Source organism: Histoplasma capsulatum (assembly GCF_000150115.1).
Source record: "Histoplasma capsulatum G186AR genomic scaffold supercont2.7, whole genome shotgun sequence".
Taxonomy (NCBI): Eukaryota; Fungi; Ascomycota; class Eurotiomycetes; order Onygenales; family Ajellomycetaceae; genus Histoplasma; species Histoplasma capsulatum.
Genome location: NW_025544807.1, coordinates 727,966 through 741,222, shown reverse-complemented (window position 1 = coordinate 741,222; position 13,257 = coordinate 727,966). Strand labels below are relative to the sequence as shown.

The window sequence follows — 13,257 nt, the reverse complement described above, 5'->3', positions numbered from 1 at the left end:
TATCGTATGTCCCAGGACAATTGCATAACCCACGCAGTTATACGATTTACGGATGATTGTTCGTTGCACTGCTACTTCTCAAATCAGGTCTCCCGACGCTTCCTCACTTAACATGGACGTGAACTACTTGCAGATTGCCATTATGCAGAACTGCGTAGCTATGCACGTTGAGCAGTCAGATTGGTCCATGGAGTTAAGTGGTCATCCGTCATATTTCGTCCCTAATGCCGTTGTTTCGAAGAATATATAAATCTCATCCATTTAATGTCGGCGGCGATGTGCATGTATTGTACATACATGACCATGTGTACAAAATGAATCATTTTTAACAGGAGACACATTAGTGGACGGGACACCAGAAAATTTTCCCTGAACAAGTAGGCGACATGTGAGCGTACATCATTGGGCAGTATAGCCGGATTTGAGGGGTATATGCGCGGGTATCGAGAACCAATCTTGCTCTAGTCGGATGTTCTGATCTTTGAAAGGGGGCGACACGTCAAAAAGGATATCCTTTCTCCTTAGTTCTCCTAAAGGAATGACCAATTTGAATACCCACGAAACCAGCTCTAAATCTGCCAAATCTGCCTCAACTGCAGTTGGACCAGTTATCTGCGGCTGTTTCGAGCAGACATGGTACTGGGAATCGCAATAGAAGGCAACAAACTAACCGCCAACAAGTTGATGCGTGGAATTACATAGATAGATCCCAAGGTGGCAGAGGGTTGAATAGTCGTGTCTATTTTACCAATTGGCCTGGGACTCCGATGCTCAAGAGTATTATATACCAGAAAAAGCAGTCCACAAACATTAAACAAGAGGCAAACATGTTCCACAAGAAGAAAAAGGTCCAAGACAACTAGCCTACGTTCACTAGCGTCATTCCATGTGTGGCATGAAGGAAGCCGTGTGTAGAGTGGCAGAATTGCGATAGATAAATATTTCCGCGACTGAGCTCGGATGGTGCACCCATCTTGGTGCCAGCTTCAGAAGATTTCCAATATTTTTGATACTATTTACTGCTTCTCCCTGTTATTCCCTTGTGCAGGCTATTTGACAAAACTTAATGCGCATTGGCCCGTTTGTATTCAAAAATGGTATCCTCGGAAGCCATAGATTTGGCCTTCACTAAAGCATTACCCAAGATTGAGGTATTTGACTTTTATCTTGCTTGGTCCTTTTGCCTATGCTTGCAGGAAGATACGTTGGTATGCAGGATACGATATGTTCCCCATAATACTATTCATATGCCGAGGGAAATATCAACTGTTAGTTCTGCACACAGTGTGGTTTAACAACTGCCTTTTTGCACTCCTTAATCCCGGTTCCATATCACCATTCACATAGCATTTTCCGTTTGATTAGTTATATATTTCAATCGTTAATGGTGGTTCTCTAACACGACATCAAATAGCTCCATGCTCATCTCACTGGAAGCATATCCCGGCAATGCCTGCGAGAAATTTGGCTCCAGAAGAAGGCAAAAAATGCAGAATTGGATATCATGGATCCTTACATTGCAATGCCTCAAGGCAAGGTGGATTTTACCCTGGACACGTGCGTATTGAATTACTGCCATCCCCGGCTGGCATTTTCCTTTGATATGTTAAGAAGGTATCTACAGGTTCTTCCAGGTATTCACAGGCATGATCCACCAGCTCTGTACCGATTCGGAAAGTCTTAGATATTCAACGAGATCTGTCCTGCAGGATTTCGAGCGTGATGGCATTCGATACCTTGAATTACGCACGACTCCACGAGAGAGCCTAGACCAAGGAATTTCGAAGGAAAAATACATATCAACGGTTCTTGATACGATTGACGAATACCGAAGTGAGCAGATGTCCACATACCTTATAATTTCTGTGGATAGAACAAAAACCGCTTCAGACGCTCTTGAAGCGATAGATTTGGCCATCAAATATCAAGGTCGAGGCGTGGTTGGAGTGGAACTTGGCGGTAACCCGACGAGAGGAGATGTTCGCATCTTCAGGCCTGCCTTTGACAAAGCGAAAGCCCATGGTCTCAAATTGACTCTTCACTTTGCCGAATCGGTATTTTCGTCATCTCCTGATGAACTCAACACGCTCCTGTCTTACGAACCTGATAGGCTGGGCCATGTTATCCATGTTCCTGATGATATAAAAGATGAAATTACACGTAGGAAAATTGGATTGGAACTTTGCCTCTCATGCAACGTACATGGCAAGTTGATTCAGGGGGGGTTTCCAGATCATCATTTTGGCTACTGGATCCATCAAGAATGTCCAGTTCTTCTTTCGGTAAGTTTTTTTTTAAAAACAAAATAATCCCATGGGAGGTCTTGCTGGTGGTGTGCCTTTTCTCTTAACTTTATCGCGTTTACTCTTGCTAATACAAGGTAGACGGACGATGTCGGATTCTTCTGTAGCCCCTTGTCAAACGAATATCTTATCGCAGCCGAGAGTTTTCACTTGGATCGTGGCATGGTAATCGACATGTGCAAGAAAGGGATAGGTGCAATATTTGCCGGACCAGAGGAAAAGAAAAGGTTATATAACTTGCTATCGCAATTCGAAGCTCAGAATATGTGAATTTATTCTATTCTATTTTATCTTGTGTTTGCTCTTCAATGTTAAATAATACTTCGTACTAGTCCCTTGAATCTCAAGAGTAAGACAGCGAACACCACCAGCCTCGTCGGGAACACCGCTCAGAACCAGGACGCATTGTATTTTCCTTTCTACCAGCTTTATCGCAGTCCATTCTAGAATTACGCTTCCCAAGACAACGGCCTGATTTTGTTCATCCCACGCTGGTGCTCTGGGGCGCCTGTCGCTGAAAGTTCCCATCGCTATGATTGGTCAATTTGAGCTCCGCTCTGCTTCAATTGACGGCTTGTCGATCGGCCCAGAGCCGCTGGCCACTCCACGCAGCTCTTGCAAAACCAGCGGGACAAGTTGGAATGGACCAGAACTCGGCCCAATTATTCCATTATGTCGCATCAAATGGCATATCTAGGCCACAGAGGTATGTTACGTAATGTATGGATAGTTGGATATCATTCGGCTAACTCTATGCGCGGTGCTACAAGCCTTTAATCATGACCAAAGCCCAGATGTAGAGGCAGAATACGACCGTCTGCGCGATGCTGCTCGACGCGAAGCTGCGCAGAGATCCTCCTGTCTCGAGAGGGTTGGTTTATCTTATCAATTTGCGGAAAGTAGGGGCCCGTCTCGGCTAACCTGATTACTCTTTATAGTCTCGGCAGGCATACGAGAACGGCGATGGTCGGCTGGCGAAAGAACTGTCCGAGCAGGGCAAGGCGCATGGCAGGAAGATGGAGGAATATAACAAGCAGGCCTCGGAGTTCATATTTCGAGAGAATAATGCGCCTGGCCGCGTTGATTCCGATACCATTGACCTCCATGGCCAGTTTGTGGAGGAGGCAGAAGATATTTTGGAAGAGAGGATAAAATATGCACGGCAGCATGGCCAGACGCATCTCCACGTGTAAGTGTTCGCATGTCGACATCGCGGATCAAGAGTGCTCAGCAATGCGGTTGCACGGAAGAGATTGAACGGTTATGTACTGTACTTCGTGGCCGATAGTAACACCCGTGCGCCAACAGGATTGTCGGGAAGGGTAACCACTCCGTTAACCATGTTCAAAAGATCAAGCCTCGAGTGGAGCAAGTTTGCCGCAATCTGGGCTTGCAGTATGCAACTGAGGATAATGCTGGACGAATCTATGTCAATCTGACGGGTGGACCAGCGCATATGCCCGCAACCCATCCTCAACACGCGCCACACCAGCAACAGCCCCATCAACCTAACCACCAACCCCAGCAAAATGATCAAAGACCTGACGAGCTTCAGCAAGTGGTTAATAAGGTTGTTCCTCGCATCATTCGCAGATTGGAGAAGGCTTGCTGCGTGGTTATGTGAACCCATCTAAATGTGGCTCGATGTTACATTTCAGCTGTGACCTTGATTTTAATTCCATATATATTTCTGGGAACATAGGACATGAGACAGGATTTTGATGCTCGATTGATACCCTAATATGTTGAATTGTGTCTCATAGATGGATAAGCCTTGGATAGAGCCATCTCGTTCGTCCATATACTGCTGTGCAGATGACAAATATAGATATCTCCTCTTACTTATAGCAAAGCGGCTTAATTCTCTAGTGTTGTGCCTTCAAATTTCCTTCAATAATCGGTATATTATAGGCACAGAGGTAGCTATAACCATTATCCAGAGCCTGGTCTGTACGAGAGTAAAAATGCAATCCATATATATTCCAATCAACTGTCATACGCAAAGGAGATGCTCGTGTCAAGGCCCGTTTTCAAAAGGCTAGGGGAAAGGGTGGAATGTTGTAGACAAACCAGGCATGATATTTTTCATACATATCATTTTGATGGACAAAGCTATCGATACCGCCAGTTCCATTGGCCAAACTGTAAGGTGACGCAGGATGGATGCGTTTCGCTGTCCAAGTTGCCGCTCTGCCTTCCACGCAAACAAACCATTGCTGCGTGGAAGAAAATTCGCAAGGAAGATTACGGCTTCGCGGCTGAAGAGGAGGGCGAGGGAGAAAACATTCAAGATGTTGAGATTTCCGATGGTGAGGCTGATGCCGAAGACTATGACGTCGACTATGATTTCGGGGATTATAAACCTGCTGCTGCCTTGGGAGACCCTATCCAAAGCACGTAGGGATTTCGGTCGGCGACTGGGGCGTTTTAAGATGTCTAAAGTGGCGGAAATAGCGAACTCCCAGATTGAGGTTGGTCCAGAGAAGCCTTCACAGAATCGCTTAGGAAAATGTAGGAACACTGCGCCATCGGTAGCATTTTTATTTTATATACAGCCATTTTTTGCAAATAGCAAATTTATAGTTCAGTTGTATTCATTCATCTTTGCGCTGATCGCATAACCGCCCGTTTCCACTGTAGACACATAACCAGGAGGCAAGGCCTTCGTAATTTTCACCGCTGACGCAATAGCACTTTTGAGATTATCGATCGCTTCATCGCTGATCTGATGATGCATCACAATCCGCTCATCCATCAATTTGACATTGAACTTTTGACATTGCTGCAGCAATACACCCATGTCAATCTTCGACTTCCCTGCATCGATGAAGTAGAAATTGGTATCGACGGGAATTTGCGGCACAACGCCTAAGTCCTCCAGATCCTTCGCCAATTTTTTCGTCTTCAGGTGCGTTTCTTTCATGGTCGGCCACACTTCTCGCAAGGCCACGAGCGCAGCAGACGTCAGAACACCAGCCTGTCGAATCCCCCCACCCTGCTGCTTCCGCAGCCATCTCCCATGTTTGATATTCGCTTTGGTGCTCGCGAGGGCTCCGCCAATCGGCGCCCCAAGTCCCTTAGAAACGCACATTGAAACACTGTCAAAGTACTGACAATAATCGGCTAGAGAGTGTCCGGTGGCCACCGAAGCATTCCACAATCGAGCCCCATCACAATGGACCTTGATCCCATTGGCGTGTGCAAACTCGGAGATCTTTCTAATCTCCTCCATCGGCGTAAGCACGCCGCCAATGGTAACTTCGAGGCTGATGACTTTTGTGGGTGCGGTGTGCACGTCGTCACCCAAAGTCACCCACCGTTTCACGTCGGCAAGGGTCATGTAGATGCCGTTGGCAGGATGGACCGGCGTCACCATAGCCTGGGACAAGATTGCCAATCCGGATCCCTCTTCCGCATAGACATGCGCTCGGTAATCGCAGAGCACGGAGTGCGGGGGTTTGTCGAGGTGAACCCGAACCCCGATTTGATTCCCCATGGTGCCAGAGAGCGTGAAGAGGGCAGCTTCCATTCCGGTTAATCTTACAATTTCATTTTCGAACTCCATCGTCGTACTGTCTTCTTGGTATACATCATCGCCAAATGTAGCATTCATCATAGCTTCTAGCATAGCTGGAGTTGGTGTAGTGAATGTATCACTACGGAAATCATTGGCGGCTGTAGACACCTTGGGATTTGCTATTTTGTCCATCGTGCTCTGGTATAGGGTGAGGGGTTCGGTATTCTTTAACAAGTAAATAACAGAGAATGATTTATATACCTAGGGAATTGATTTACGCCATCCTGATTGAATTTAGTGCAACATCATCAGTGGGGGAAAGACTGAACCTTATATGCGGCTAGAATAGTTTGATTTGTTTGCTAAATTTCGACCTCGCCAGAAATTTTTGAACCTATATACTGTAATGACACGGCCTGGCTGGTGGTGACTTCCGTTCATATCGTACTGACAGCATCGATATCTTCCATGAGAATGACACAATGTGGGGGGAGCTGGGAGAACTTTTACGATCACACGATTTTCATGGCGAGTCCATAGCAAAGGACCCAGACAACACTAACTAAATAGTACATGATGATATTTATGGGGTAACGTGCTTACAGAAAGGCATACAAAGATATTCTATATTCTGAGTTAAGTTGACATACCACACGTAATTCAAATGATAATAATTCTTGTCTTAAAACACAATATCAACACACTATTTCTGCCTCCTTGGCCGCTTCAAGACCCGTGTCTGTTGAGTGAAGGTGTGATAAGATAGCACTATGACTACTAGGTTATCCATAGCAAAAGGCCAACGTAACCATTTTTTAAATGGTTGCGCTCATAGTGATATATATACCTGTGGGCGTGGTGGTGTGGCTCGGCCCACAGCGGGCGTGGCCACCCAATCCACCACCTATACACTGCGACCGCCAGCCGCAGCATAGTGGGGAACCACAAAGGAAGTATTGGGTGTAGCTTTTGCTGAGGGTACAAAGCTTGTCTGACTTAGTTGACCATCATTCTTCAAAAAGTATGGAGTGTTTGATTAAGAGAGTCCAAGATCTGACTACAGAAGATCAAAATTAACTCTAGAAGGGATTCCATCAATAGCTGAGTGGATCCTTTTCAGATGATCCGGCGCCCACTTCTCATAAACATTCCTTGTAAAGGTGTAAGCAGTCCACCTATCTCTGCCCTCCAGCTCTGTAAAGCCAAATGATCTGATAGGGTGACGGTAGAAGGAAGTCTTGCTTCCCTCAATAACTGCATAATGGCCATAGATTCTCACTGTTCTGCTGTCGTGTGAGATTGAGAAAGCCAAGATCTCACGATTGACCTCATCTTCGCGCCCTACAAGTTTAAACAGCTCAACGACACCCCTCACATCGAGGGTCATGCTGTGTGCGTTGACGGTCGGCGATGTCGAGTATGGCGGTACCTTTCACCTCACTGGCCAAGAAGGGAAAGTACATGTAGAAGGTGGCCACAAAGAAGGAACTGTAGGTATCTGGGTCGTCGCCAATGAATGGCTCAAGTTTCTTTAACTGGTCTTCTGTGAACACAGAACGGCTGAACCCGACTGCATAATCAGGCTGCGGACGTGGTCCACAGAAGACAATAGAGGAGCCCCACTGTTCGTTAACACTTTCAACCAAACACTCCAGAGTCTTAGCGCCAAATGTAGCTAACGTCTCCGCTGAAGGGACAATCAACCGAGATATATCTTGAACAATTCTGGATTCATTTTTACCCTGTAGCTTCTGGCAAGCCTTCCGGAATCGGTTGTTCTGAAATATGGTGCCTTTGGGAATTGTTTGTTTCTCATCAAGCAGCATTTTGCAAATCTGTTTGCTTTTTGCTGTTACTTCAAGTTCGGATTCAGTCATAAAGCTGCCTCTGGTGGCAAGGATGGTCTCATAACTAGCACTTCTGTATTTGGCACTCTTCCCATCTCTTGATTCTTGGTCAGTAGATGTGTTGAAGCCTGTGGCAAGACTGTCCGTGCGGCGAAGAGAAGCTGTTGACTTTTTCTTTGCAAGTGTGGTTCCCCACTATGCTGCGGCTGGCGGTCGCAGTGTATAGGTGGTGGATTGGGTGGCCACGCCCGCTGTGGGCCGAGCCACACCACCACACCCACGGGTATATATATCACTATGAGCGCAACCATTTAACAAATGGTTACATTGGCTTTTTGCTATGGATAACCTAGTGGTCATAGTGCTATTTTATCACACAAGAAGATGACTCACGCTGTCAATCTGTCCAGGCTGTGCTTCAAAGTATTCTTTAGGCCGGCGATCGTTCTTGCACCAACATCTGATCAGGTCAACCTTGTTCCAGTTGGTAATATCACGCTGCTCTTCCACCTTGGTTGGAGGTTTCCCGAAGAGTAGGATCGTCAGCGTCGCTTGCAAGAAACGTAGGTCGCCGCTTTATGGCCGAATGCAGGAAGACTTTTCAGCTTCTCGCGGTCGCTTCTGTACTCAATCTCTGGCTAATAGGCAGACAGTCGGGTTTTCTGGAAACTTGCTTTAAGTTAGCTTCATAGCGTGATGGGAGAGTAGTGACATACGTCGTTTCTGGGTGTGTTGCTGGTAGAAGGGGAATATGGATGGTTTTGGTTGGCATCTCCGGTGTGATATAATACAGTTCTGTCTTCAATGCGATGTCTCCTTTGTAGGCGTGCGCTCCTGCGAATAGGATCCTGTGGTTGCTTTTTCCTGACGCGTTGAGGCCGCTTCCCTATCAACGAACGGTCAGTTTCACAGGAAAGGGATCGAAGCATGGGTGACTACCTTGGTCTTGTACTTTCAGCACTAGAATTATTAAAACAGGAGTGAAATGGGACTAATAAATCTTGATATTCCATGTAAAGTGACTGACTATCAAAAATAAGAACATGATCTGGGACTGATTATGATTGACTCAAGTTTGGTCCCATTCTGATGATTATATAATACACCAATCTGATGATATGATTGGTGGAGATATTGTTAGGGGGATTAGATTGGGTGATTCGTACCCTCTATACCACCACGGCGCTGGTGGTGATTGAGCTCTTTTGCCCTAGTGGCCTAATAGATATTACCCCTATCTTGCTTAGTGCTCAATGCCCTGATGGCTCGCTATAGATCCCCTATCTACCACTGCTAATCTATCTATCGCTGCCAACCTACCTACCGCTGCCAATCTATCACTGCTGCCAATCTATATAGGGTAAATGGGACCAGAATCATTAATTTATAAGTAAAACATGAACTGGGACTAGATTTATAATATAAACAGTGTAAAGTGACTAATTTACTAAACACTATATGGGACCAGGACTAAGATATCTAATAATGAGACTGAGGAAAAATTTGGTCCCAGTCCCATGCATGGTCACACGGCCAGTCTATTTCCATGTTCAAAAAAAAAAAAGGATTGACTTTGAGATGATATTTCATATTTAAGAAATGAGAATATGGAAATAAAAATTAATACCATTGTGAGAACATTGATTTCTCTAGGTCCTAAGGTGGTACAGAGATGCTGAATAGATGGAGTTGGTTTGCTATCCTCAGTGCTCACTCATACATAAGATATAGAGCAAATTGTTCCTGTGTTGAATTTTTTCTCAGACACTTCGCAGGATAATTGCACATCATGCGATATGACTATTTTGGGTTAGTTGATTATTTATTTGAGATTAGCTTCTTTAAAAAATGACTAATCATCAAATCAGTGTTAAAACAGCAATTATCCTGCCAAGTGTCTGAGATAAGACGGGGCCATCTTCCAAAATTAGCCCTCGGCCCTTTGTCCGCCTCGTGGAAAATGCATAGAGTGATTTGCTATACGAGAAGGTAAATGGAGACCTGATCCAAATCATGTAATGTGTGTGTTGCTGTGAAATTTCCATAATAATTATGCCTAATATTTCGACATGCTGCTGATGATATGTTTTTAGATGGTAGAACTAGTTAGTACCTTGGGAAGCGAAAGATAGGAATCAGCCTTCTAGACTAGGTACATTAATTTATAACTTCGCTAAACAAAATCATATGAAGAATCAGTGGACGGTCATAGTATACTTCAAAAGAAGGAAAGAGAAAAAAATGTATATGTACTAAAAATAGTCGAAATAATTAAACAATCATTCCTCAAATGCAGAATGGCCGCTGATTCCTGTACTCACCCCTTCAAGTTCCCTTCTCATCGCATCCAATGTTCAGCGTCGCATCAACCATTTTATGCAGGATATTCCGTACCATGTCTCCACTTCTCTCCTCTTTCTGATTAGCACCTTGGGTCATATCCGTCAAATTCTCCAGCTCATCAATTAAGGTCAAAGCCTTGTCTCGTAGTTGCATAACTGTTTTGCGCGTGTAGGCAAAACTTCCCGTGCTCTCCATGTAATTTACAGCGTATCGTTTGACTTCCTCATCCGTCGTTTTCTGTTTCAAGATATTGATAAGTTGAAGGTTATCGGGTTGGGAGCGGATACTGTGGATTATGGGGAAAGAAAATTTGCCTTCCGTGAGGTCTTCGCAGGGCCCCTTGTTTTTGCTGTATGTTGAATTGGAGAGGTTGAGATAATCATCGCAGATTTGAAAGATGAGGCCCATGAGATTGACGAGAGTCACGCAATCACTACAGATTGTTGACCGTTATTAGCAGTTTGATATTTGGGACGGTGGTAACATGGTGGTGACTTACATTCCCGTGTCGCTTTCGGCCTGCATTAGTTTAATTGCAAGCCTGAAAAGACCCCCTGTTTTATTGCCGACCATTTCCAAATAATCCTCCTCTGTTGGGCAAGTGAGGGTGTCCCTCCAGAAAACATCCATGCCCTGACCTCGGTGCAGGTTTAACAATTCCTTCACGTAGATGTTTATCACATTCGGGTTTTTGAGTTTCTGTACCTCTTCCAGAGCGAGGAAGTAGACGTAGTTCGCAGAATTTATCGTCTGAGCCGTTCCAAATATATTATGCGCCACCGGAACTCCCCGTCGAAGTGTAGAAGAATCTTCAACGTCATCGACGCTATGACACCGCGTTTATTGTATGAGCAAAGCTTCCCCAGGACCAAAAGCGCAAATCTCTCCCGCTGATGGGGACACTTACAGTAACGAAGCAGTATGCAGCATTACAACGACCTTGGTGATTGTTGCGATGCTTTCTTCAGGAACATGTAACCAACGGTTAAATGCAGCAATGAACTGTCGTCGTAGATCCTTCCCGGGCTGTTCGACCATGTAATCGTAAGGGCCTAGCAGTATCTTCTCCTTCTCCGGTGACCACGTTCCGTCCTTGTACTTGGAGCCATCGACGCTGGATCGATTCCGAGTGTGGCCCAAAGAAAACTTGTACGGATTTGATATCCGCCTCCTTCCCAAGGGAGCGACCCACTCGGACTCCGGGGGTGGTTTATAGCCCAAATTCCGAGAACTGGACCCGTTGGTATTACCGCTCATGGTGGAGTCTAAGGTGCCGTTTGTAACCCCCGTAGAGCTGGTACGTGGGGGAATCGGGTTTGGGGATGCCAGGGATTCCATCATGGTTGCAGAGGGGCGTTGGAGATCCCTAAAATAAGGTAAAACAGTACAGATGTAACAATGAAAATCCTTCGCTTAGCTGGAAGGAAATGTAAGGGGTCGTTTTCTAAAGGTAAAACTGTGTGACGAATATCAGGAATGGAGTCTCAAGCTGTTGAATCGTAGGACACCCGGTTGGGCACCTCCCACTCTTGTGCAAGGAACATGCGCCAAAATGGCTGGGAATTTATACTTCTGGCCTAGGTGCCTTTCAGCGCTCATTCCCGCCCGCACTCCGAGGTTCGTATTTCCGGTCGATAAGAAGAGAAAACAGGTTGTTGGGTCGTTGAAGTCGCCTGGGGGCGGTGGTCAAAAGAGAAGCCTCATGATTGTTTTGCCGCCTGATATTGCAGCGGTTGCGACTTATCCCCTTTAGGACTGGTGGTGGTGAACACGGTGTTGTCCCGTTCCAGAATTACGATGGCTGCGATTGCTCCCGGGCTTAGCAAAATTCTATGATGCAATATACTTCCCAAGTCGGCCATTCCAGGTTCCTAACTACGAGCAGTGGTGCAGCACTGCACGGTAACGCCAGCATCGCCAGGATCTACATGTATTGTGGCGGACGTAAAGCTTGCGAAAACAGAATTTTCTGCCACCCCCTGAAAAGTAGTAGCAAAACACCGCAAAAATAACCAAAATATCCACGTATCTCTAGAATCATTCAAATATCATCCAATTCATTCAAATACGCACCTTTATCATCAAATACGCACCTTTATCATCAAATCTGCCAATATGCCCCGCAACACCCACCGTTCTACTGCCTCGCAAGCTCGTAAAAGGACTCCAACTACCCTGCGCCTTCGTCTGCCCAAACCGCCTGTTCCGGATGTTCCGGATAATGACAAGAATCCAACTGATGATGAGAAGGAGGAGGAGGAGGAGGAGGAGGAGGAGACACAGTCAGAAGATCCTCGATTTCTGCGAACACCTACCCCTGAGCCCGAGATCTCATTCAGGCTGTATGAACGGGTGATTATCAATGGGATAAAGGAGCCTATAAAGATCAAGTTACGGAATGTCACAACAAATGATATGACTGTCAGCTTCTATCGTATTCAATATACTGCAAAAAGAATAGCTGAAGAGTATGTTATGAAGCAGAACTGCAAGGAGATAGAAGTTGCAAATTGTATAGCAGTCATCTCATCAAACAAACGTGGATCTTCAATCAAAATCACCCTTGAGAAGGAGACAGATTGGAGAGAGATTATCACTCTTTTGAAGGAGTTATATAAGGAGAAGATGAGCGGATTTAGCATCGAGATTACCACCTCTTTTAATCTTCTTGATATCTCAACTCTATCCTCAAACACCTCTGTAATACGCGGTCCTGCAGCTTTCATTGGAGTGTCGGATTCACAATTAACAACCCAGACATTGGCATCAAAAAGAGCATTAGATGTCAAAGAAGAAGTAATCTCACCACCTGCCAAATCCCCTCTCTATCGTCCTGCCAAATCCCCTCGAATTCATGAAATATCCGATGACGAAAAGCTGCCGCCTACGCGTACAAGATCCACGGCCACTAGCCAGCAGCTGAAGGAGGCTCGAAATCGACGGTCAAATGAGCGCGATTCTTTGCGGATTGGGCGTGAGATAACTGCTCACTGGCGTTGTCAAAAGATGAATTGTCATAACTTTGAGCAGGGCACTTGTTGGATGGCTTTTGATGATACTCATATTCAACTCCTGAGTAGTGAGATTGCCAGTTGGATAGATGATGTTGAACGTGGACATGCAACAGTTAAAAATCCGTCAAGAAAGATGACAAAAAGATTAATGGATAGAAAGGAGAAGAAGGAACGAAAAAGCGAACCTATCTCTGCTTCTAACCCTTCTATACAGACACCTCAGATGCCAGCAG

At 45.4% G+C, this 13,257-nt stretch overlaps 6 protein-coding genes across 6 annotated transcripts; 2 read left to right on the top strand and 4 right to left on the bottom strand.

Annotated features, from left to right (window-relative positions):
• Positions 1 to 1,094: 1,094 nt before the first annotated feature.
• Positions 1,095 to 2,573, top strand: HCBG_05538 (adenosine deaminase; the record flags this gene model as incomplete). Its single annotated transcript, XM_045432587.1, has 4 exons — positions 1,095 to 1,208; positions 1,415 to 1,557; positions 1,625 to 2,282; positions 2,385 to 2,573. The coding sequence occupies 4 exons, from the start codon at positions 1,095 to 1,097 to the stop codon at positions 2,571 to 2,573; spliced, it is 1,104 nt and encodes a 367-aa protein (XP_045286703.1).
• A 402-nt stretch (positions 2,574 to 2,975) lies between these two features.
• HCBG_05537 (smr domain-containing protein) lies at positions 2,976 to 3,927 on the top strand (the record flags this gene model as incomplete). The annotated part of the gene is made up of 4 exons (XM_045432586.1): positions 2,976 to 3,009; positions 3,074 to 3,174; positions 3,242 to 3,492; positions 3,612 to 3,927. The coding sequence occupies 4 exons, from the start codon at positions 2,976 to 2,978 to the stop codon at positions 3,925 to 3,927; spliced, it is 702 nt and encodes a 233-aa protein (XP_045286702.1).
• Positions 3,928 to 4,887: 960 nt separating this feature from the next.
• On the bottom strand, positions 4,888 to 6,012 carry HCBG_05536 (threonine aldolase; the record flags this gene model as incomplete). Its single annotated transcript, XM_045432585.1, has 1 exon — positions 4,888 to 6,012. One exon carries the CDS (start codon positions 6,010 to 6,012, stop codon positions 4,888 to 4,890), a length of 1,125 nt encoding a protein of 374 aa, XP_045286701.1.
• An 823-nt stretch (positions 6,013 to 6,835) lies between these two features.
• On the bottom strand, positions 6,836 to 7,646 carry HCBG_05535 (uncharacterized protein; the record flags this gene model as incomplete). Its single annotated transcript, XM_045432584.1, has 1 exon — positions 6,836 to 7,646. One exon carries the CDS (start codon positions 7,644 to 7,646, stop codon positions 7,179 to 7,181), a length of 468 nt encoding a protein of 155 aa, XP_045286700.1.
• A 2,346-nt stretch (positions 7,647 to 9,992) lies between these two features.
• On the bottom strand, positions 9,993 to 11,351 carry HCBG_05534 (geranylgeranyl pyrophosphate synthase; the record flags this gene model as incomplete). The annotated part of the gene is made up of 3 exons (XM_045432583.1): positions 9,993 to 10,443; positions 10,510 to 10,836; positions 10,918 to 11,351. The coding sequence occupies 3 exons, from the start codon at positions 11,349 to 11,351 to the stop codon at positions 9,993 to 9,995; spliced, it is 1,212 nt and encodes a 403-aa protein (XP_045286699.1).
• Positions 11,352 to 11,710: 359 nt separating this feature from the next.
• HCBG_05533 (uncharacterized protein) lies at positions 11,711 to 11,872 on the bottom strand (the record flags this gene model as incomplete). Its single annotated transcript, XM_045432582.1, has 1 exon — positions 11,711 to 11,872. The coding sequence occupies one exon, from the start codon at positions 11,870 to 11,872 to the stop codon at positions 11,711 to 11,713; it is 162 nt and encodes a 53-aa protein (XP_045286698.1).
• Positions 11,873 to 13,257: the final 1,385 nt, after the last annotated feature.